The following is a 24294-nucleotide window of genomic DNA, read 5'->3' as shown; positions in this document are numbered from 1 at the left end:
TTACCTGACCAGCTTTATAGTTTAATTTTTTTTCATCTTCTTTTTAAGTCATTACATTGTATCACATCGAAAAAAAAAAACCCTAAACCCAGCATTGGTGGCTTTCCCTAACGTTATGTAGGCTTAAGGGATAGTGAAACCAGGACAGAGAACTGTTTCTGTGCCCAAGCGAGCAAGGAGCAATAACTTATTCATTACCCGAGAGAGAATGCCACTCCTCCTTTCCAGGCTGCAAAGAGGCCAGGCTCAAAGGGCAGGCGGGCTGGCTTAGGCAGCGCCTCTGAGGCCACCTGGAAGCCGAGCAAGTCACCTGAGTCGTGCCGGTGCCTGGGCTGTCAACCTGCAGCCACCGGGCCGCAGTCCGCGGGGGCAGGAGGACACTCCCGGGGCGGGAGGACCCCCTCGGTCCTCTTAAGCAGGCAGCCGACCCACGGGTGCGGCGGCGCCAGGTGCCGGTGCCCAGGTAGCGCGTGCCCCGGCACCTGCCGCACCAACCCCGCGCCCGGGGCGGGGCTTCCCGCGTCCCCTTTAAGAGTGCGTATCGCTCGCCCCTGACGTCAGGGTGTCTCTCCTCACGAGCCCGCGTTCCGCGCCTCTCCGCGCCCCCGCGCCCACTGCCCCGGCGGCTGCACGAGGAGCTGCGGCTCGGCCAGCGCGCCGCACCGCTCGGTCCTCCCTCCTGGCTCCGCCGCCGCCCGCTCCCCGCACCGCAGCAGTCCCGCGGGTCCTCCTGCGCCATGTCGGTGGCCGGGCTCAAGAAGCAGTTCCACAAAGCCACCCAGGTAAGGCGCGTGACAGGTGCGCCGCGGGGCGGTCCCGGGAGCGGAGGGCGCGCTGGACGCCGGCAGCGGGCAGGGAGCGTGGGGATTACGGCCAGCAGCGAGCCGGGCCCGGCCGCTCCCCGCATTGCTCGCCCAGACCGCCGCGGCGGCGGCCCGGGCATCCCGGGGCTGGGAGCCCGCCTTGCGTCCCGCACCCCCGGCTCAGGGCGGCGCTGCGGGCATCCACGGGTCCCAGGCGTCCAGCCTAGTCGCTCCGAGTGTCGCCCCCGTATCGCCCAGCGCGGGCGCGACAGGGAGGGGGCCCCGGGGCAGCCTCGCCTCGGCGCGCAGGTGTCCGGGCGGCGCGGTGGGAGATTATGTAAAGTCGCCTTTTCCCTGGTGACCTTGCGGTGTCGGTGCGCCCGGCTGTCCCGGGATGTGCTGGCAGGGGAGGTGGCGCGCCCTGGGGGTGGCTGCGGAGATGCCCGCGGTCTGCGCTCTTGCCCTGTGGTCTCCGAATTCCGCCTTCCAAGGCACCCGCAGGCTCCCTAGGAATGGGAGAATGGGGCTTCCTTCTGCGAAGCTCATGCGTTAACTTTTCCTTGGAGAACTCGGTCGTGAAACTCCTTTGAGGCCAAGGCTCGACCGGCAGTCTGCATGCCTTTAAAAATTTCCCATGGGTTTTGCAGCCTTAACATTACCGACTCATCATGTATTTCAAAGTATTATTTTTAGTGAACCTTTTACATCTTGGATGTGCCCATCTTTATGGGGTTAATAAGCTGTGATTATAATAAAACTTCTTTAATTCAGATTTTAATAATTTAAATCTTGCTGGGCTGGGTTGAAGAATTTTACATAGGGAAAAATAAGTGAATACTTATAATGTGACCTATTTCTTATATAATGAGTATGGTTCCTTTTTTTTTTTTTTACCCTTCTGAAACAGTTCTAGTTTAAAATAAGAGGTCTTAAGCCAAGGACTTTGTTGACTTCTTTAAATATTTCACCTAATTTAGCCTTAAATATTTTTTTCATAGATTTGCCCATAATTAATGCTGAGCTTTCTCATAATTTCTCAGAGGTAGTGAGGTTTTTCCCAGGCTACCACAATAAGTCCTATTATAAACCACCTCCAGAGAAGGTGAGGTTTACGTTTTACAGAATTTTGGTTAAGTTAGGGTTAGAGATGCAGCATGAAGTTCATCCCGTGTGCCCACGTGTCATCTCTATCACCACAGACCTGCCTTTATAGAATCAGTTATATTTGTCAACTTGGGAAATGGAGAAAAACTAAGACTATTTCGGTAAAAATACCCATTAATGTATTTTTGCTTTTCACCTTGGATCTTTCTGAGACTTCTCTGCCAGAAGAAATATTTGTAAGTATAAGTGCATTGTTGGTGTAATTTGGAAGGCCTCTAATAACTTTATACTTCACATTCCTTCAGGTTTACAGAAGCAGCATATGTGCTATCCAGAAATTGTCAGGCAGGATTTCTTTGATGTCACTAACCTTTTTTATTTCTGGTACTTGTCACTTCTATAAAGCATCACCCCACCCCCAGCACCAAATTGACTAACACCACATCCTTTTTCCACTTTGATTCTGAAGACTTCCTTTGCAAACCCTGGTGTCCTACAAGGCAATTGGGAACCTTGGCTTTGGAGTGGGAAAGGCTAAGGCTTGACCCATCTCTGCTGTCTATGACCTTGAGCAAGTTATTTAACTTTTGAATCTCTCCTTGCTAGAATGAGCATAATAACCATTTCTTAAAATTGATGTAAAGATAAATGAGTTTTTAGAACACACATTTAAAAATGTTCAATAAATGGTATTAACATTAAAAATAATTTTTTTAGTATAAAATACTGTCCTTTATATTAGTAATAATGAGACATGAGGAAATTATAGAAGCTGGAATTTCTAGCTTTGCTACCTTAAAAAATTAATCAAACCACTCCATTTTAGCTAAATTGTGAAGTTACATGCAACTTTGAAGTTCAGAATAAAAACTTGAATTGTGGTATGAAAGAACTTCTCAGAGCCTTGGAGGAGGTCTGCTTGTGATGAGATGAGATTAGTATTTATCACACTGAATCCAGATGCAGAATCACTGTGTCCTTTTCATTTTTTTACTGAAAAGCCTTTCATTTTAAAGGGGAAGTGACGCGCAATCCCTTATCCATAACTTAGTGTAGCACAATCTTAGAAAGCCCAAGGCAAATGTTATTCTCCCTGTGCATGTGTGGGCATTTTCAAGGGCGTGTAAAGCCAGCGCTAATGTTTGCATGTGACAAAGATATTAGGGGAAATAGCCATGTCCTACTTTTTAAGCCATTTTCCCCCATACAGTTCCATGAAGTTGATCTTATCTACAGAGGAAACTTTAGACCTAGAATTACTCCTTTTTGAGAATGGATATGCTAGATTAGGTACACTATGTTTATAAGTGAAGGCTCTGCTTCAGGAACATTTCTCTTGTCTCTGTGAAATTCAGTGTTTTGCTTATGTCTGTGAGGGATGATATTTGTATTAATAAAGCAGTTTATTTTCAGTGTTTACCCACTGATTGGAAATCTCTCAATTAGATGTGTCACCACTGTTCTCTTGGTTTGGAAGTGATTATTTCTGCCTTGTTGCTGACAATTATTTTCAACATCTCTGCTCTTTGGAGGTTAAAAAATGCCTTTGCCAAATAAATTTTATTAAAGGGGAAAATCCTTCAAGCTTGAGAACATGTTAAAATAGCAAAAATTGATCATCTTTTTTACTTGAATATAATTTATTACTTAATTGCTCATAAAGATGTAATTTATCATGCAATTAGAATAAATAAGATACAGTTTTTTAAACTATAAAATAGGGCAAATGAGCATGCATTATTCTACTTTAGTGAGTTTCATGTATATTGAGATTTCATTTTAGCAAGAGTAATGCCATTTTTTTTCATTTGTTGGTTTAAACCAGCAGCAGATTAGGTAAAAATAGCTCTCCGGTTCCAGTTAACAAGCTGTTCTTACAAAATCTATACTTTTTAAAAAAACTTTATCAAGCATTTAATATGGACACACCTTGCTGTAGAGTGAAAGGTTCTTCAGAGTATAATTTGTTAGGTCCCTGTATTAGTTTGGTAGAATTGCAACAAAGTATCACAAACTGAGTGCCTTAAACAACATGAATTTATTGTCTCACACTTCTGGAGACAAGGTGTTGGTAGGGCTATGCTTCCGCTGAAGGTACTAGGCAAGGATCTGTTCCAGGCCTCTTTCGTAGCTTCTCGTGCTTTGTTGGCAATCTTTGGCCTTTCTTGGTTTGTGGACACATCACCCCGATATCTGCCTTCATATTCACATGGTGTTTTCCCTGTCTGTCTATGTCCAAATTTCCCCCTTTTGTATGGACACCAGGACAAGGGCAGATTGGGGGCCCAACATACTTGATGAGTATGGCCTCATCTTAAGTAACTATATCTGTGTGACCCCATTTCTAAATAAGGTCACATTCTGAGGTACTGGAGGATAGGACTTTGGCATACGAATTTGGAGGGGGTGCTAATCAGCCTGTAACAATCCTTATTTTCCTAAAGGCATTCACCACAGTGTTCTTCTAAACATTGTGTTCGATTCAATGTAAAGGGACAACTCAGTCTGTAAATAATAACTTTTTATTGCATAAAATGAGAAATGCTTTCTTCTTTTCAATGAGTTTGGTTAGGCTATATACCTATTATAGACTATACCTTCTGATTTTTTTAAAGGATAAAACATATTTGGTTAGCCTGTGTCAATTATGATATAGTCTGGTATGTAATTATTGTCACACTCAGATTCTTCAACTGGAAACGTTTAATTACATCGGTATTTTATGCTTTTCTGTTTTAACTAATTTCTTCATGTTTTCCTCACATTTAAAATGCTGTGTTTTATATAGATGTTTTGCTCTGGAGAATGTTACATGAATCTGTTTATGCATTTGTTGATTCGGTGAGACTTAAAACTGGTTGAGGTATTTAATTAAATATATAATTAGTTATGACTCTGATGAGGTTCTCAGTTCCTTAATTGCCTGCTCTAAGCAATAAAATCTCTGCTGCCTTCACAGTCTTGAGTATGACTTACCTCTATCCCTGCAGGTTCTTAGCCTGGGGTCCATAATAGACTGCAGAGGGCCTATTTATTTGCTAAAATTATGCCACATTTTATATGTGCAGTTTTCTGTGGGAGAGTGTCCTTAGCCTATCACCAGATTTTTAAAGGAATTCCTAATCCCTGCCTCTCTTCTCAACAAAGTAAAAATACATTATAAGAAGTTGATCATGTCATCAGGAGAGAATGAGGTGGTCCTTATAATAGTGATCACTCCCTCCATTCTTTTTATTTATTTATTTATTTCGGTACATGGGCCTCTCACTGTTGTGGCCTCTCCCGTTGCGGAGCACAGGCTCTGGATGCGCAGGCTCAGTGGCCACAGTTCACAGGCCCAGCCGCTCCGCGGTATGTGGGATCTTCCCAGACCGGGGCACGAACCTGTGTCCCTGTATTGGTAGGCGGACTCTCAACCACTGCGCCACCAGGGAAGCCCGACTCCCTCCATTCTTTACTGGGCTTTACAATGTCTGCTCAGAATGCAGCCTTCTCTGAATGAATTTTAGGGGCAATCAAATATAAAAAAAAAAAAAAAAAGTTTCCAAAGGTGTCAGAATTGAATGGGATGTTTGTGATAATTTATATAATAACCTCCTGATACACTTGGCAAATGGACATGTGGGGTGTTTAAACTGAACGTGGTGACTGAGAATCATTTCCCTTGAGACTGAGATTCTTCTTGATTGAAGTTTTTTTCGTGGGCACGGTTATATTTTTGCAAGGGCTCTCCTCTCACAGGGATTCTTTAATGCTTTAAATTGAGTTTTTATGAATTTTGGTGCCAGTCTACTTGGAACATTTAAAGTACCTCCCATATTAACTGGAAATACCCTTGAAAATGGCAAGGCTTGGTTGGGGAAAATGGTGACTGTTTTGGGAAGAAATGTCATTGTGGAAGGAGGGCTTAACACTGGGATGCTTAAGCTGACAGAGCAGATTCCACTCTGCTGAGCCTGGCTGCATAAGGGCGTCAGGAGCCCTGGGCTTTCCATACAGTGGGTGGTTTGAGGAGGTGAGCAAGAAGGGTAAGGCCACAGGTAAGTGAATAATGAGAATTGTGTGAGTTGAAGAGCAGCTCCAGGGTTTAAAGTGGTGGGGCTTTCCTAGGGATGAGCAGTCCTTCAGAAGTTAAGGCTGGATGGGCAAGATTCTGGGGGTTAGGAAATTAAAGGATTTCCTTGGCTTTCCTTTTTCCCCCTTTCTGTTCTTTTAATCCTTTGTACCCTTCTTTGTGTTCTTTTATGTGATGACCAGTCGGGTGTGGCCACAAGTGGGGAACACAGAGGTTTAGGAAAACAAAGTTTATTATACTCACAGGTCCTAGAGAGACAGAATCACTGCACACTGAGAGAGGTCACAGGGGAGGAGGGCCAGGAAAGTGGGCTCAACCAAGCAGGTGGGGAGCCAAGAGAGAGGACGAAGCCCCGTGGACAAGCACCTTTATGGAAGGTCAGGGTGGAGTACGCAAGAAAAGGGATGAGGGCATTTCCTTGGTGCAGGAGAATGTTACTAGGTCACGGTCAGGAGCAGGCATAAAAACAAACCTTGTGGTGTGGCCTACCTTATCACACGGGTGCACTTAGTCATCTGGGTAGGGTGCTCACAGCTTGAGTCTGTGGGGATGTTGAGGGAGCAGGAAACAAAATATGAAGTTTTTAAAACTTTACAGTACAGCCTTTCTCTCTCGCGCGCTCTTTTTCTTGCTTTAGATTTTCTTTATTTCCCTAACCAGTTTGGAGCCAAAATGTTTAAGTGATTTATATGGTCTATAATGGATAATAAAGACTAAGAAGAGAGCTGCGTATAGCTGTACCTATTAAAATGTCATGTTGTGAGACCCTGTCAAGTATTCTTGCAGACTATCAACGAAATATTTTCAAATGATATTGAAACTTCAGCTGAGTCTGATGCTTCGGGAAATTACTATTTATGAAGATTTTACATTTAGTACAACTTCTAAATTCAGAATATGATGTTCTCCTTGCTTTGCTCTCACCTTTCTCCTCTAGCCCTGGGTCAAATCATATATGGTATATGACTGTGGAGAAGCTATCTGTCATTCTCTAGAACCACTCAGCACCTAGGAGGTTTGCTCAGATTATTTTCTAGCCTCTTCTGACTTGTGATATCTGAAAGAAACAGAAGTATCTTTCTTATAATTCAAACTGAATTTACAAATAGATCCTAATTGGAGCAGCTTAAGCAGTATCTCAATATCAAGGTACAGTTCTTGTTAGCCACATCCGGATAGGTTGCCTTTGCTTTTTAGTGTACAGGAAAGATCATCCACAGTGAACACTCCCACTTGGGAAAAGAAAGAATGGGAATCATGGCATTTATGGTCCATAACAGTGATGCCATCTGCTGAGTAAGGTGAAGTCCCCCGCCCCTACAGTAGGGGAAGTTCCCTGGTTTTACCCTGTTTCTGCAATCTGGAAAGAACTCTTTTGTTCTTTCTTTTACTTGGCTAAGTCTAAAGAGAGTGACAAGGAGTGTGGCCTCTGGGAGCTGCAGAGCTTCTTTAGGTGGCTTCCTGTTTATGTAAATTTGGGGGTCACTTTACAGTCACAGGCTTTTAACTACTCATGGCTCATGGCTGATTTGACCAATAACATTTCTTCAAAAACTTAGAAGACTTCTGATATGTTTTATTCTTGTCGTTCCAGTTACCACAGTGGAATCTTTCTGTTCCCCACTGGATCCGTTTGACCTTTTTTAGATCTCATTTTCAACCAGGACATTTGGTTTTGTTAACCTGAACTTTGCACGAAGTCCTAATGCTTTGGTTTAACCAAGGGGTCTTAAGGGATCTTTGTTGCTCAAACTTCTTTCCTTTCTTATTTCCTGTTATTTGCTTCAGGGATCCAGGATGACTAGGGTTCCGCCATCTTTAACACATGGTTTTCAAGATCGCCAAAGGGAAAGAGTGTGTTGGATCAAGCATGGGAGATTTTCACGGGCCAGGCCTGGAAGAGGAATGTGGTCGGCAGGACATTAAGACCTTCAGTGACCCTCCCTCTTGTATGGTCCCGTCCCCTTTGAGTGTGGGCCAGCCTGTCACTATGAAAAGATGTCTCTCCTGAGATTATTACTTTATATGGCAAAAGGGAGATTATACGGTTGGGCTTAATCTAATCACATGAGCCCTTTAAAAGAAGAGCATTTTTTTCTGGCTGGTAGCAGAAAGGGAGGTCAGAGAGGACTGGACATGCTGTTGCTGTTCAAAGATGAAGGGGCCATGTGACAAGGAGTGTACTTAACCTCTAGGAGCAGAGAGCAACTCTTGGATGGCAACCTGCAAGGAAACAGGGACCTTCTAAGGCCACAGCTTTTAAGAACTGGATTTTGCCAACCATGTGAATAGAAGAGATTTCTTCCCCGGAGTCAGCAGATAGGAGCCCAGTCTAGGTGACACCCTGTGGCCTCGTGAGACTGAGCAGAGACCCAGGTGAGCTGGCTCAGGCTTATGACCTGTAGAAGTCTGAGCAAAATAAATGGCTGTTGTTTTAAGCTGCTAAGTTTGTGGTAATGCGACAACAGAAAACTAATAGAAGGAACAATCAGTTATGTTTAGGTTCAGTTTGCTGGAACTTGTAACCTGGCCAAGCCATGGAATACCTAAATGCAAGGGAAGAAGGGAGGAGGCTGGGAACTGTGGTCTGTCGAGTGTACCCAGAATGTAGAAGTGGGTGTTGGTAAAAATCTAGAAGCCTTTGCGATGCCTTGTGTCTATAACACATTCATTTGTATGGGTGCTTATGTGTGTATATGTATACACACACATATACATACAACGTAAACACTCACACATAAAATTTGTCTCATTTGCTGTCAATCTTATTACGTAAGGTTCAATGTTACATACGCCTCTTCTAATACATGTTATATTTTACAGTTTTTTCCCCATGGTTAGTTTGTTTGGTATTTTTCTCTGGTGAAACACAAGTTTCTTTTTGTAGTCCCTGATCAGTTTTAAACAGTGAAGCTGTTAATTACTTTCTGAGCATCCTCTTAGCTTGGTAGGCTGCTAGTGCAGTGACAGCTTCATTAACCTTGGAATGGGGAGGATGTGGAACATTGAACAGTTTTTTGAATTGTTAGTTTCCAACAAGGCATCAGGGATCTTTACCAGTGAGAGCAGAGTGGTTGACTGTTCATCCCACATCTGTTTCTGTGCTTGTGGAAGGTTGATGCCACCACAGGTACAGTGAAATGCCCTTATCTTGTATGGGCACATTAGACAGCTACATGGTAATTTGAAGTTGTTCGTTAAGTAGTTGTCGAGGGTTCCAGATGACTGTGGCACACGTTGTGTTGTTTGTGAGTGATGTGTTAGCTTCACGTTCTTTGACATGATTCCTGGATCCAAAGCCCTGAGTGGTTTTCTAGGTGTAGCTGGTGGACAGTGCCAGACCTCTTTTGGAAAGGATGAGGTCTTGCACCCAGAGATGTCCTGTGCGGGCTTGGTGTCATTTGACAGCTTGGCCAGGGAGAGACTAGTCAGACAATGTTCTGTTTCTGAGTGAAGTAACCTAAAGGTGATGTATCCCGTAGGAATTGGTTACAGAATGAGTACAGCTTTCACCCTTGTCATTCCCTGCATTTACTGCTCACTGAAGTGACCCTGGAGTGCTTCTTTATGTTGCATGAATGTTGGCCATGTTTATAGTATTCATTAAACTGCTTAACTGGCTACTTTTGGGCAATAGGGACCTGCAAACCCAAACCCTTGGCCGTGGCTGTCCTCCGTCATGTTTGTAGACTGACTGAGTGAAGTGCTTTCTGGAGATGTTCTCTTCATTACTGTTACCAAGATTTTACTCATGCAAGTTAATATCTTGTTACCCAGAGATTCTATTCTGCTTCTTAACACTCAGCTTTTCACTTGAGTGCTGTCTCCTATTCCACTTTCTAATTAAGTTTAACAAAATTGTTTTTCATTAAGCTCTTTTCTGTCCATCTCATCCACTACTCTCTGTGTGACTTTGGTCCCTTTGAAGCTCACAGATCTAGAATCTTTAGATTTTCTACTTTTTTTGCCCATTACCTTTACCTTAAACCCAATCCAGAATTTCCAAAGAGATACTTATAATGCTCATCATCCATCTCTTTTCTAAATTTTTTTGATATAGACATGGAAAACTCCTTTTTCTTAGCTCCAACAGAAGCTTGGAAAGCTTATCATTGTTTACAAAATTTAAATTGTTCAGCAAGGATTTTGTGATCATTAAGATGCATTTAATTCATTTTTACAAGCTCTTTCAGCTACTTTCTATGTCTCAAGATATGCACACTTAAATCATTTTGATCCATTTTCACCATAAACCACCTTATGTGAAAGGATGTGTCCTAAACAGAAAGTTTATCATAAAATCTCTATAGCAATGCATTTGTCTAAATTTGATTACTGTTACTCTGCTTTTATGAGGCAATGAGTTATGCTGATATCATGTGATATGTATTGGCTTGCCTTTTATAACATTTAAATTATTGCTGTCTTATGTCACTGTGTCTGCTGGTTTCTGCCGTGAATGATTCAAGTGAATTTCTATAGGCTCTTTTGATTTCTGTAGGCTCTTAACATATGATTATGGTGGAGTAATTTGACTGTTTCCCATATTTGGCATTCAGCTTTATCTTCATGACCTTTGGACATCTGCATTCATCTTTAATTTACTGACCTTAACAAGGAATCGTTATCCTTTGATAAATGGAAAAACCACTATCACTTATCATAAATAGAGGTATAGGAAATTATCATACAAAAAAGAGAGTCAAGTCCTACATACTCTTGCTTGAGTAAATCTGTGAGCTTGAAGTTTATTCTGCTTTTGTTCAAACAGGAGATTAACAAATGTTAGACAAGCAGTAAATGCCCTACCAATACACTGAAGCCTTTTTCCCCTCACTAAATCAGAACGATTGTAAGAAGACTAAAGCAAATGATATCTTCGTTGAGGGAATCAGTGTAATTGAGGATACAAGTCTGCACCAACTGTGTTGTTCAAAACTTGCCGCCTCCCACAGTTTCACTGTGTAAATGGTCGGCTCTTCTCTGACTGTCAGGGAATTTTCTGCCCATGCTGTAATTTGATTATGTATCATAAAAGCCAAGGTCATTTGTTTAGAGCAGCACGGAGTCATCTGTTCCGTGCTTAATGTTCAGAAGGGTGCCCCAGGCGTGCTTCAGGAGAAGCTCTTGACATCCTGTAAAATGTGGTAAAAGCCTGTCCATCATTAGGATAGTGTAAAACATGAGCAGTAGGAACCCGGGATTAGAAACTCAGAGACCTCTGACATCCTCCTGGTTTTCCCATTCTGAGGGCCTGTGAGACCCCGGACAAGTCACTAGTCACTTGATTTCATCTCCACCCCCACAACCCCCAGTCCCTAAGTTCCACAGCCGAGGCAAGATGGACTTGGACGTGCGTGTAGGTTCTGACGTTCATGCTTCTGCTCTTGTTCGCCTCTGATTCATATCTGAGTGGGGCTATAATCATCTTTCTAAAGAGCAAATCTAACGTTGCTCCTCTGCTTAAAACTCATCAGTGGTCCTTATGGCTCCCAATATGAAGCCCTCGTCAGTCCCATGAGAGAGTTTGGAGTGTGGTTGGATGCTTTTTACCTACTTAATCTCATCTCTCACAGCTGTGTAAGTGTGAGATTATCTTTTACCCCATACTGCACACACTTACCTGCTTTTGGGCCTTTGCACCATACTGACCTCTTTGTGGAAATTCCCCTTCCCTCTCTTCCACTTTATACTTGACTAATCACTGCTTCTCTTTCAGGTCTCAGCTTGATAATTTCTTAGGTACCCTTCCCTCATTTGGTATGGGCTAAATGCCGTTCCATGTGCAATGAAAACTGCCCATAGTGCTTCTCTTAAGTCTGGGGCTTGGCCCACTGCACTGCTTGTTGGTTTATTTCCCTGTTGGTATCCCCCAGTGTGGGTATAAAGAAAGGGACTCTGTTTTGCTCTTCATTGTTTCCCTAATGCCTGTTCCTTAGTGGGTATTCAGTAGACATTTGTTGAATGAGTACATCCTTCCTGTTTCTCTTCTATTTATCCATATTTATGTATGTTTAAAAGGGGTTATCTTGTGTATGTATTTTTTTTTGTTGTATTTTTTGCGGTACGCGGGCCTCTCACTGTTGTGGCCTCTCCCGTTGTGGAGCACAGGCTCCGGACGCGCAGGCTCAGCGGCCATGGCTCACGGGCCCAGCTGCTCCGTGGCATGTGGGATCTTCCCGGACCGGGGCACGAACCCGTGGCCCCTGCATCGGCAGGCGGGCTCTCAACCACTGCGCCACCAGGGAAGCCCTGTGTATGTATTTTTTACTTTATTTCTGCTTAAAGATACATCACATATTTTGAGTTAATTTAGAAGTTGAATTAAAACATGCTCTTATAAAATTGTAAATTTGTAAATTTAAAATAAACTTCCTTAATTATAAAAATGGCTAGCATGGTTATTAACTCATTAATTACCCAAACCAACCCCATAAGGGCATTATTATCCCCATTTCAGAGATGAGGAAACTGAAGCACAGAGTGGTTAAGTAAGTTGCCCAAGATTACGCAGGTTTGGTGGCAGAGTTAGGATTTTCGTCCAGACTGGCTAGTTTCAGAGGTGATAGCTGCCAATAATTCTCAACTACGCGTCCTATTCCAGCCTTAAATGTCAGACTAAGAAATATCTGAAAGGGTTTAGTAATCAGTAAGATAAAGATGAACGTCTTAATAGAAAAATTAGAAAAGAATATGGAAAGGCAATTCAGCTTTCCCTTGTTATCCACAGGCGATTGGTTCCAGGACCTCCGCGGATACCAGAATCCATGGTTGCTCAAGTCCCTTATATGAAATGGTGCAGTACAGTTGGCCCTCTGTGTCTTCAGGTTCCGCATGTGGGGTTACAGAGGGCTGACGTTATAGGAAAGGACTGCAAGTGGCCAGGATACAAATATAAAAATCATGGAAATCAAACAGCAATATATGACATTTCTCATTATTTACATCAGCGTGGATTAAAGGCATGATAACATTCTGAGTCAGCAAAGGTTAGTATGTGGGCTCTCGTTTGATGGTGGGAGTGTAGATGTCAGCAGTTTTCTTCCTTGTAACTCTGCTTTTAGGACTCTATTTACAGAAAATAAATGTATGAGCTTGCAAAACTTGTGTACACAGTTGTTCATTTTAGTAGTTATTGTAGTGAAAAGTTGTAAAGAACCTAAATGTCAAATGATAGGGGATAGGGAGGTAAATCGTGGTATGTCTGTATCGTGGAATATCTATAGCTATTTTGTCCATAGGGGAGGATTTTTCAGTGCAGGGAACTATTCACGAGGATTGCTAAGTGAAAAGAACAGGTCATAAAACAGATATGCAGTAGGCCTAATAAAGGGTAAAGAGCTACAGTAGTAGGTAAAATACACTGAGAATTTATATGTCAGGCACTTTGCTATAAGATCATTTTTAAAATTAACATGTAAACAGTGGTTTTTCCTGGTCAGTTGGGCTTATGGATGAGCAGTCTGTTTCTGCATTTCTTCATCTTTTGTAATTAAATTTTATCTATCACTAAATTTTCTTTCCACTCCATCATCCTCACTTTTTATTCCCATCCCCACTTCCTCAGGTTAAATTGAAAACAAGGAATAGAAGAATCTTGCAAGCCATCTCTGGGATTGGGAGCAAACCCCATTTCCAGCGAAGTTCTAGAACTGTCAGTCAATGTAGGTTTGCTCCTTTAGGCGTTTGGCCTAACAGCATTAGAACACCTGCCTCGCCCTCCATAGAGCCCTGAATTAAATTGTGCTGCTTGGGTTCTTTCTGAATGCGTGGCTGCTTTTCCTGTTTCTTCAAGAACTGTAGAGGCCTCATGAATAAGAATGCTGCTAATGACTTTTGCTGCCATTTCTCTTGAGTGATGTTTTTTTCTTCCAAATCCCTAGTCTTATCCTTAGGAAAGACAGTGTCATGGCTTTGACTCTGTTTTGCATAAAGGGAAAGAGGGTAGCTAGGACATGTATGGTATGAAAGAGTGCTTCTGCAAGATGCTCTCTGTCATTTGGTGCATACTGTCCAGCCTCATTCTTCAGCCTCTGTTCCAGGAGTCTCCTGGGCATCTTCTTAGCTTCTCAGCAAAAGGCCCGTAGGCAGTGCATCCCAGCAAAGAAGAATGAAGCATGGTGGAGACTCTCTAACAAGATAGGAGACATTCCAAGTGATTGCCTTTGAACATGAATGCAGATTTCTGTTAACAGCCTCTCGTGGGCTTCCTTCTATTGAGGATAGAAAATGCAGAGTTTAGGGCATAAATAGAAAAATTATACCTTCTTTGCACCCCAAGCGAAATAGAACAGAATGGAAGAACCATGACCAGGAAACACAGCCTCAGTCATGAGATGGGCCGGCCACCTTCAGCTTCCTCCCAAAGAGGACACGTCTGGCGGGATCAACCCGAGCACTGAGGGTGGCTGCGGGTTGGGTACCAGTGTGCCTTTATGGATAGTTCGGCTTTCTCTGGGGCCTGGCACTCTTTAATGGCTTCAGTAAAAAGTGCTTCAAGCTCTCAAGACGAATAGGCTGTGAAGTCATTTCTGGATTAAAGCTTGTTTTTCCAGTCTTTGCAGAATCGCTTTAAATTTCTGGAGCCAATATTTGTTTGTAAGTTGAGAAATAGGAGTTGAAGACTCTGCCTCAAGAAATTTGTTTTCCAGCATAGTAATCCTGCATATACTAAACGGATGCTTTTACTTGCTGCAGAACTTCAGATTTTGGTCCTCTTAAGTGTTTTGAGACTTGAATGTTTAAATATATCCCTGAGAAAGAATGATTTTTGAATTAAGGTATATGTAGCATGATAGAACTTTGTTACCTATGCATTCTGGTCTGTGCCCTTCTTAGGTGGTTCTCTGAAGAGTGGAAGAGTTTTGCAGGACATTTCTCTCATAATTGGGCATTACTGGTGGAAGGTGGGGTGTGAGTCTATTTGATTTGTAAGTTTTTTAGAGCAGGTTATTAAAATATGCTTTAAAAGCTATTCAGTGAATTATCTTGATTTAAAAACTATCTCCATGCAAGATAGATTCTTATTTGTATCACTATTTTAGTCTCTTTTTGTTCCTGAATGGACCGTTGGAGTCCTGAAGTCTTGGTTATGGAGTACCCATGGACTGGGAAAAGGTGTGCAATTCTGTTCCTGTACATTAAATTACTACACTTTTTCGTTATACTTCTGAAGATGCTTTCCCTTTGCCTCATGCTTCATTTAGTAGTGATTCTCACCCCAGCCTACCATCTCTGCAGGTAGTTTAAGGCCACTTACACTTATGCAGTGGTTCCCAAACCTGGGTGTGCATCAGCCACACTTGGTTCCTACTGCATGGGAGTCTGGAATAGATGTGAGGAGGGGCACAGACATCGCCATTAGAAAACTCAAAACCCCTAAAACAGCTCCTCAGCTTTAGGGCCTGCTGTCCAAAGATTCTTCTATTAATACAACAAGGGGGAGAGATACCTACCAAGACCAAATAAGTCTGAGAAATATTGGAGACCAGGTTAAGCATGTTTCTGTACTGCAGGGCTTTGCTGAGCCTAACCATCACAAAATGTTCAGAGTCCTTAAAGCAGGGTTTGACTACGTACAGTTGATTTACTAATCCTCCTGCCTGTTTCATCCCCGCTCCCCTTCTATTCTTCTTTTCCTTTTTTCCCTCATTCATTTCTCTTTTTTAAAAAAATTAATTTATTCGTTTTGGGCTGGTTGGGTCTTCGTTGCTGTGCGCGGGCTCTCTCTGCTTGTGGCGAGCAGGGGCTACTCTTCGTTGTGGTGCGAGGGCTTCTCACTGCGGTGGCTTCTCTTGTTGCAGAGCACGGGCTCTTGGTGCGTGGGCTTCAGTAGTTGTGGCTCACGGGCTCTAGAGCGCAGGCTCAGTAGTTGTGGCGCACGGGCTTAGTTGCCCCGCGGCATGTGGGATCTTCCCAGACCAGGGCTCGAACCCATGTTCCCTGCATTGGCAGGTGGATTCTTAACCACTGCACCACTAGCAAAGTCCCCATTTCTCTTTTTTTAAAAAAAAAAAGTTTAAAGGAAGATTTGTTGTAGACTACCCATATATAAAATAATGGTTCTCCTTCAGAAGTTCTTAAAGTTTGGTTTTGATATGTGTTTCTTTAAGTGGAAGCATCATCTATATTTTGAAATAAATGTTAGGGTCTTTTGAATAACCCCTTCTGCCAGATGAAAGTTCTTTATTCAGTATGTCAGTTAATTAGATCATCATGATTTGTCTCTTCAGTAACTACTCAGATACTTGATTTTCTAACATCCATCTCAGGAAACTCACATTAACTTTTCCCTTTTTGTTGACGAACGTGGAGTGACAGCTTAACATTTTGTAGTGTGTATGTACTGAGTTTACTATTCTAACACCTCTCTAAGGAGCAGGCATGTTGATACTTAACCATTTAACATATGAGAAAATGGAGTCTGAGTACCTTGCCTCTAGTTTCTGCAGAAGCGATGGTATTATGAGAGCCTGGGCCAAACTTGTTTTGCATCCTTCTTGCCAATCAGCAGGCTGTTTGTACCTAAACCACTGCCCGCACTGCCTGATGTGTTCATGGCAGCTGTGAGGGATTGGAAGGGAGAGAAGCAACGCAGGAGTGTGATGTTCTTAAGAGACTGCAAGAGGCAAGGGCTGTAGATGGCTTGCCCTTGCCGAAAAAGCCATTTGCAAATACAGAAACTCATTCCCTTCTCACATTAGAAAGAACTTAAAAATATGCAGTCGTAGGTTTTTCAGGAAGGTTATGAGGATTGAGGAGTAAGCATTCAAAGATTTTTTGGTAACATTGTGTATTATTTACTTATTTATTTTCCTAAGAGTAATAAAGCACGGTGCTGTTGAGTTGCAAATATGGCAGTACAAAGGCCTTTAGCCTCTAAGCTTTGTGATCTTGATTTGATATTGTTTGTATATTCAATATATTTAATACACGGGAGCTGTCTTTTCATGGTTGATAATTCATGTCCTTTGGATGAGTGAAATTGCAGAACTGGGACTCCTCTGTGGGAAATAGACTTTATCTAGTTCCTACTCCCATTTGGCTTTATAGGTCCTTGATCACAATGACTTATTTCTACATTGCACAGTCTCACATTTGTATCAAGGTTACTATCATGTAGAATTTTCTTTTTTAAAAAATAAATTTATTTATTTATTTTCGGCTGCGTTGGATCTTCGTTGCTGCCTGCGGGCTTTTCTCTAGTTGCTGAGAGTGGGGGCTACTCTTCGTTGCAGTGCGCGGGCTTCTCATTGCGGTGGCTTCTTTTGTTGCGGAGCATGGGCTGTAGGCGCGCGGGCTTCAGTAGTTGTGGCGCACGGGCTTAGTTGCTCCGCAGCAGGTGGGATCTTCCCGGACCAGGGCTTGAACCCGTGTCCCCTGCATTGGCAGGCGCATTCCCAACCACTGCGCCACCAGGGAAGTCCTAGAATTTTCTTTTCTGATGCCAAACCTCTCCCGTCAAACGTTGGCAGTTGTTGTAATGTCGGGTTTTTTTCTTTTTTTTTTTTCTGGCCACGCCCTGTGGCATGTGGGATCTTAATTCCCTGGCCAGGGATCAAACCTGCACCCCCTGCAGTGGAAGCGTGGAGTCTTAACCACTGGACCGCCAGGGAAGTCCCTGTAATGTCCATTTTGAAATGCTGTGGAAGTCCCTCAGTCCACTGCTCACCCTCCCTCACCCCCCACCATCGTGGTTCATGCTGTGACCCAGCATCTCTCCTGCCTCCAGTCAGGTCACATTTTAGCCAGAGGGATCCAAAGCTGACTATATCTTTGACACTTACGTGCTTAAAACCTTTCAATGGCTTCTGGTTGCACGGACTAAAATCCTAAATCACGAGCTGCAAGGGCCTGCCTGATCTGACCCTTGCCTCTCCACCCTGATTTAGTGCCAGGTTTCCACTCGCACTGTGCTCTGCTCATCCATCTGTCTTACAAATAGTAGGCGTTAAATCGGTTACCTGCCAGGTTCTGTGCTAAGTTCTGAGTGTAGGGAGGTGAATAAAATGCTCGCTCCCGGCCTTCATGGAACTGGCAGCGTAGTGCGGGAGATAGACCAGTCATCCTGCCAATGTATGGTTAGCCATTGTCACACATGCAACAAAGAGATGCTAGGGTGCTGTGACGTGAGGTCATACTTGACGTTGTGTTGTGGAGAGAGACCACACTCCCTTCACACCTAGGAAGGTTCAGGGTGCTTATCAGGGGCAGCAGGGGAAGCTCTTACCAGCAGAGACAATTCCAAATGTGAGAAAGGGACCATTATTTGCACATAAAGAGCAGACGATGGTTTCAGAGATACCTGCATATGTTAATTCAGAAAGGATAGCCTTGAGGATAGATACCACTTCTTGTATTTTACTGAAGCTAGGATCTTGGAACACCTCTAGCTGGAGTAGTTTCTGTTGAATAAGTAAGATTGTATGATCTGATTTACAGCAATAGCTTTCTTATCAAAGACCATATCTCTGGCTTTTCAGAGTGAATGATCATAGAGTGTCTCTCTGAGGATGGGAATTTAAACTGAGAAGAAACCAGCCCTTTGTGAAGTTGCCAGTAGAACAGGCAGGTGTGGGGCTCTGCAGCCAGGCCTTTGTGGCTGGATTGTGTGTGCCTGTCCTCCCCTCACCCTGGGGACACTTCAGTCCTACTCATCCTTTAGCCCTTAATGCAAATGTTACTTCTTGGAAGCCCCTTCTTGGATCTGATAGATTAGATGAAGTTCCCCTTTAATCCATTTACTGTGGTTTGATACTGTGCATTAATCTTGTGGCCATTTGATTAAATGTTTATCTCCTTCACTGGTCTGTAAATTCCTGAAGGTAGGGATCAAGTTTCTCTTTGCTTACTTTTGGGGATGATGATAAGGATAAGTAACATAAAAATAGTGCTTACCATTTAGCTTAACCCCATAAAAAAACCTATGGGGTAGGTACTATTACACCTATTTTACTGATGAGGAAACTGAGGCACAGAGAGGTTAAGTGTCTTTTCCAAAGTAAGGCAGCTATTAAGTGAAATGAGTCAGACAGAGAAAGACAAATACTGTATAATATCACTTATATATGGAATCTAAAAAATAAAACAAACTAGTGAATATAACAAAAAAGAAACAGACTCACAGATATAGAGAACAGACTAGTGGTTACCAGTGGGGAGAGGGAAGGAGTGAGAGGCAAGATAAGGGTAGAAGATTAACAGGTACAAACTACTATGTATGAAATAAATAAGAGCTCCATCAAAAAACAAACAATCCAATTAAAAAATGAGTGGAAGACCTAAATAGACATTTCACCAAAGAAGACATACAGATGGCCAAGAGACACATGAAAAGATGCTCAACATCACTAATTATTAGAGAAATGCAAATCAAAACTACAGTGAGGTTATCACTTCACACTGGTCAGAATGGCCATTATCAAAAAATCTACAAACAATAAATGCTGGAGAGGGTGTGGTGAAAAGGGAACCCTCCTGCACTGTTGGTGGGAATGTAAATTGATACAGTCACTATGGAGAACAGTATGGAGGTTCCTTGAAAAACTAAAACCAGAACTACCATATGACCAAGCAATCCCACTACTGGGCATATACCCTGAGAAAACCATAATGCAAAAAGAGTCATGTACCACAATGTTCATTGCAACACTATTTACAATAGCCAGGACATGGAAGCAACCTAAGAGTCCATCTACAGATGAATGCATAAAGAAGATGTGGCACATATATGCAATGGAATATTACTCAACCATAAAAAGAAATGAAATTGAGTTATTTGTAATGAAGTGGATGGACCTAGAGTCTGTCATACAGAATGAAGTCAGAAAGAGAAAAACAAATACCATATGCTAATGCATATATATATATATATATACATATGGAATCTAAAAAAAAAAATGGTACTGATGAACCTAGTGGCAGGGCAGGAATAAAGGCATAGACATAGAGAATGGACTTGAGAACATGGGGAGGGGGAAGGGTAAGCTGGGGCGAAGTGAGAGTGGCATGGACATATAGACACTACCAAATGTAAAATAGATAGCTAGTGGGCAGCAGCCGCATAGCACAGGGAGATCAGCTTGGTGCTTTACGACCTAGAGGGGTGGGATAGGGAGGGTGGGAGGGAGACGTGTGTATATGTGTACATATAGCTGATTCATTTTGTTGTACAAGAAGCAATTATACTCCAATAAAGATCTAGCAAAAAAATTAAAAAAATAAATAAGATACAAAGATCTATAGTACAACATAGGGAATGCAGCCAATATTTTATAACTATACATAAAATGTAACCTTTCAAAATTGTGAATCAGGGACTTCCTTGGTGGTCCCATGGTTAAGAATCTGTCTTGCAATGCAGGGGATGCCGATTCGATCCCTGGTCGGGGAACTAAGATCCCACCTGCTGCAGGGCAACTAAGCCTGTATGCCACAACTAGAGAGCCTGAGTGCCGGAACTACAGAACCCCCATGCTCTGGAGCCTGCGCACCACAATGAAAAGCCTGTGTGCCACAGTGGAAGATCCCATGTGCCACAGCTAAGACCCAATGCAGGCAAAAAAAAAAAAAAAAAAAAAAATTGTGAATCACTGGGCTGTACACGTGAAACTTATATAATATTGTACATCAACAATGCCTCAGTAAAATAAATAAAAACAAAACAAAACAAAAGCAAACAAAAAACACAGTAACACAGCTGTTGATGGTGGAGGCAGAATTTGACCCTGGCAGTCCATCCTTTGGAAACTGGAGTAGACTTTAAATCAATCACTTAGCATTTCATTTATTCAGTCAGTGGAGCAGAATAGAAGGTCCAGTGATAAGTAGTGCAGGTGTATTGTGGTAATTTGGTATACAATAAAGGCAGCATTTCAGATCAGTAGAGAAAAGAATGAGTTGTTCAGTAAATGATGTTTGGATAGTTATCTGTCCATTTGGAAAACTGGATCCTTTTATCACACTTTATACTGAAATGGATTTTAAGTGGTTGGAATGTATAAAGGTAAAAGAATATAAAGTAGTAAAAGGAAAATATGGGTTCTCTTGAACTGGAGAAAAACTTTCTGAACGTGATTGATAAGGTGCAGAGACCGTACAGTAAAGGTGGGCGATTTTTTGCAACATAAAAATGAAGAGCTTCTGAGTAGCAAAAGCGTCCTAAATATGGCTGTAATGACTAGTGGGATTAAGATATGCAGCATACAGCTGAAGAATAAAATGGACAAAACCCAGCTTTGGCAGGTGTGTGGGGTCAGGGGTTACTCTCATGTCCTGCAGGTTCCTCCTTTTTGGGAGCCAGTTAGGCAATGTGTTGATATGTAAGTTCCCATTGATTAAGGCACTTCTTAGAATTTATCACAGATAAGAAAGTAGGAGGTGTGGTCAAAGAGAGATGTTCAGAATTCATCACTGTGTTAATGGTAGTGAAATATTGGTGTGGTCATCCAGTGGATTTCTGTGTGGCTAATGAAAATGACGTAATCTAGATTAATTCACGAGAACACCTTTCCTTGATATCATCGGGGCCAGGGGGTGGATTTTAGCAAGATGTGTATAGTGTGAACCTATATGTAAAATTGTAGGCAGGGCCTGTATCCGAACATGTGGCTGGGTGCATGTCTGGAATAAGGTTCACAATGTTAATAATTATCTCTAGATATGTCTTTTAAAAGTTTTCTCTTTCTTAAATTTTTTTGGATGTTATTTCTTTCAAAGGTATATGCTCATTGTTTGTATTTTGTTTTTAATAATAACAAAACTATCCGGAAATGAGAATAAATATCTAAGGTGTATTTTTTTCCAATCTGAACAATTTTCCAGCTTATGAAATAAAAAAATAAGACTTTTTTTATCCTTTTGTAAATATTTAAATTCTTTTAAAATTTTTATAATTTAAAGAATTTTGATGGAAGTATAGTTTATTTACAGTGTTGTGTTAGTTTCAGGTGTAGAACAAAGTGGTTCAGTTTTATATATATACATATATATACACATACATATACACATATATATGTATATATTCTTTTTCAGATTCTTTTCCCTTATAGGTTATTGCAAAATATTGAGTATAGTTCTCTGTGCTGTACAGTGGGTCCTTGTTGGTTATGTATTTATATCCAGTAGTGTGTATATGTTAATCCCAAACTCCTAATTTATCCCTCCCCTCCTTTCTCCTTTGGTAACCATAGTATTTAAATTTTTATGACACTTATTTTTGGCTCCTATAAATGCTATTCCCACTTTTGTCCTTCCTAGCCACTGTATTAGGGATGTTTGAAGTATTCAGGGTACTGAACAGAAGGTCAAACCCAAGGAAGGAAATGGGGTTCAGAAGCATTTTCATTAAAATTGCATGAATACTGAAGTTTATTCCACAGCACAAAGCCTTTCTGCATGAGCTGGATCAATGTTTAATGGAAACAGCCTTTTAAGCATTCTTCAACTCTCTGTTCTTCAACTCTCTGTTTTTAATTAAACATACTATGTTCTTTAGCCTTAAAAGATGGAGTAACTAACACAAAGGAAGGGAAAAAAAGCATCAGCGTCAAAGATAGGAGTATAATGTTGAAGGGAGAATTTCAAATAAAGCACCCACACACACAGCTCCCTCAGAGATAATATCAAACAGCACAGCTCGTTCAGAGTCTGATCTTTTTTCAGTTAGATCTTCAGAGAACAGTCTAATAAAGCATTAATTATGTAGCAGCCCTACACACACTGTAGACAGGGATAATCTCGCTGCATAATTTTGCTAATGATACATCTATAGGATACTGTTTCTATCCTAATATAAGATATCTGTTCTTTAGTGACTAGGGGTAGGCTTATTTTAGAACCACAAGCAGCATTTGATATTCAACACTCTATCTGCTTCAATGGCTATATGTACCACTATTTTGGATTTTGTGGGGAATGGACTTCTAAGAATGGTTTTAAGATAATCTGCAATGTGTGGACAAATTGGGGATTTTTAAAATAATTTTTACTCATTGTCCTAGGTGAGGAAGATTGGAAGGCAGAGCATAGGGAAGGATGGGATAAATTGTCTACATAGGTGAAAAATGCCACGTGAATTTAGGGTTTAGGGTTTAGGATATGGAGATTGTAATAAGTTGATGGAGCTGCAGTAGGTAACAGATCTCTACAAATTTTTTTCTTTTTCGTTAGCGCTATGATAAAACACTGTGATTTTTTCCCCCTTTAATCAGTGTGTTCCTCAGCCTTTTAAACCATTGTGTGCATGCATCACCCGAGCTTTTCTTTTTCTTGCATGCCTTCTGCGTGTTGTCGTATCTTCATCTTTATCACACCACTTGGCATCTTCATCCCATTTAGGTCCTGTTTGGTGGTTTTTGTTGTTGTTGTTTGGTTGGTGAAGCTCCTGTTGTCTTAAGTGAGATCATACTGTTTACTCTGAACCAGTCTGTTACCAAAGGACATATAGCAAAATGGGTGAAAGGTGGAAAAAATAAACACAGGGCTTAATATTCAGAGGATTTTTTTTTTTTTTTTTTTGCAGTACGCGGGCCTCTCACTGTTGTGGCCTCTCCCGTTGCGGAGCACAGGCTCCGGACGCGCAGGCTCAGCGGCCATGGCTCACGGGTCCAGCCGCTCCGCGGCATGTGGGATCTTCCCGGACCGGGGCACGAACCCGTGTCCCCTGCATCAGCAGGCAGACTCTCAACCACTGCGCCCCCAGGGAAGCCCTCAGAGGATATTTTTAGAGCTCTCTGCTTTCCAGGAAATGGTCGAGTGTAATTAATGGCTCATGTTTCCGTCTTTGGCCAGCTGTTTTTCTTTAACGGATGAAATGCTGATTTTTTTTTTTCTTTTTTTGGCGGTACGCAGGCCTCTCTCTGTTGTGGCCTCTCCCATTGCTGAGCACAGGCTCCAGACGCGCAGGCTCAGTGGCCATGGCTCACGGGCCCAGCCGCTCTGCGGCATGTGGGATCCTCCCGGACCGGGGGCACAAACCCGTGTCCCCTGCATTGGCAGGCAGACTCCCAACCACTGCGCCACCAGGGAAGCCCCGAAATGCTGATTTTTAACTGCATGTGTGCGCTTGTGTGTATGTCTGTGTGTGTGTCTGTGTGTGTATTTGGTTCTCCAGGTTCATGGAAAGGAGTGTGGTTATTTTGTCTAATGGCTATGTGGATAGTATTTCCTTTTATCTCTTGTAAAGTATCCTTTTTAGTTGTTATAGAAATCAAGTCTTTTTCCTACATTAGCTTCAGAAAAGGTGAAGTGGTATATAAAAATAAACCATGACAGTGAGTAAATTAAAAAAAAAAAAATTAGGTATAGCGGAGA

The 24294-nt window shown here is 42.2% G+C and overlaps 1 protein-coding gene across 2 annotated transcripts in view; it reads left to right on the top strand.

Annotated features, from left to right (window-relative positions):
* Nucleotides 1-562: 562 nt before the first annotated feature.
* Nucleotides 563-24294, top strand: part of SH3GL2 (SH3 domain containing GRB2 like 2, endophilin A1) — a 208110-nt gene continuing 184378 nt past the window's right edge. Inside the window, exon 1 of one of the 2 annotated variants that reach the window (XM_029203776.1) lies at nt 563-782. In XM_029203776.1, the coding sequence (XP_029059609.1) occupies nt 738-782 (45 nt within the window). In that variant the 5' untranslated portion in view covers nt 563-737. The remainder of the gene's footprint in view (nt 783-24294) is intronic. The other variant, XM_029203777.1, reaches the window with a different exon arrangement.

The sequence above is a fragment of the Monodon monoceros genome, unplaced genomic scaffold, assembly GCF_005190385.1.
Source record: "Monodon monoceros isolate NGI ecotype Baffin Bay Population unplaced genomic scaffold, NGI_Narwhal_1 Super_Scaffold_5, whole genome shotgun sequence".
Classification (NCBI taxonomy): Eukaryota; Metazoa; Chordata; class Mammalia; order Artiodactyla; family Monodontidae; genus Monodon; species Monodon monoceros.
Note: the sequence above shows the minus strand (reverse complement) of the source record. Positions and strands in the feature narration are given on the sequence as shown.